The following is a 517-nucleotide window of genomic DNA, read 5'->3' as shown; positions in this document are numbered from 1 at the left end:
CTACCGTTAGGCGGTTGAGGCAGGATTGGCAGCCTTCGAGTAAGGAAATGTCGTAGTCAGCCTCACTACAAAAAAGTCCCATAGCTCTTCTCTGTCATCGAAACGCGAGGATGATACACACCCGACAACTAACCAGCCTCGCCGACTTCTTTCCAGCTAACACATCACTTTTGCTTGTGCTGTATTATGTTAACATTTGTTCCAGCAAAAAAACATACCCCCAGAAAGAAACCGACTGGCAAGCAATCTGGAATAAAGATGACTGTAATGCACCGGCGACGTCCGGCACTCAGGCACAGATGCAAATTGCCGAGAGAATGCTACGTTATAGACCAATTCAGCAAATATTTCACCTAAATCAAGTACTCATGTCAATACGCGGACAAATGTTAGAGAAAAAATGTTCTGGCCCCTCGATTTCAGTTCGATCCGGCCTTCCGCTAGGCGATCCGCCCGGCCCGCCGCAAGAACCGCATGGGTACGGCCGACCCGCGTTCTGCAGTACCGGTACCTCTAC

General features: G+C 49.5%; 1 protein-coding gene across 1 annotated transcript in view; it reads right to left on the bottom strand.

Annotated features, from left to right (window-relative positions):
* Positions 1-98, bottom strand: part of EMH_0058020 (SAG family member) — a gene marked incomplete at both ends in the record, with an annotated part of 2,543 nt that extends 2,445 nt beyond the window's left edge. Inside the window, one exon of the mRNA XM_013501133.1 lies at positions 67-98. Coding sequence (XP_013356587.1) covers positions 67-98 — 32 coding nt within the window. The remainder of the gene's footprint in view (positions 1-66) is intronic.
* Between the last annotated feature and the right edge of the window lie 419 nt (positions 99-517).

The sequence above is a fragment of the Eimeria mitis genome, genomic scaffold (assembly GCF_000499745.2).
Source record: "Eimeria mitis Houghton genomic scaffold, Emh_scaff64, whole genome shotgun sequence".
In the NCBI taxonomy this organism is placed as follows: Eukaryota; Apicomplexa; class Conoidasida; order Eucoccidiorida; family Eimeriidae; genus Eimeria; species Eimeria mitis.
This window is presented reverse-complemented; position numbering and strand designations above follow the sequence as displayed.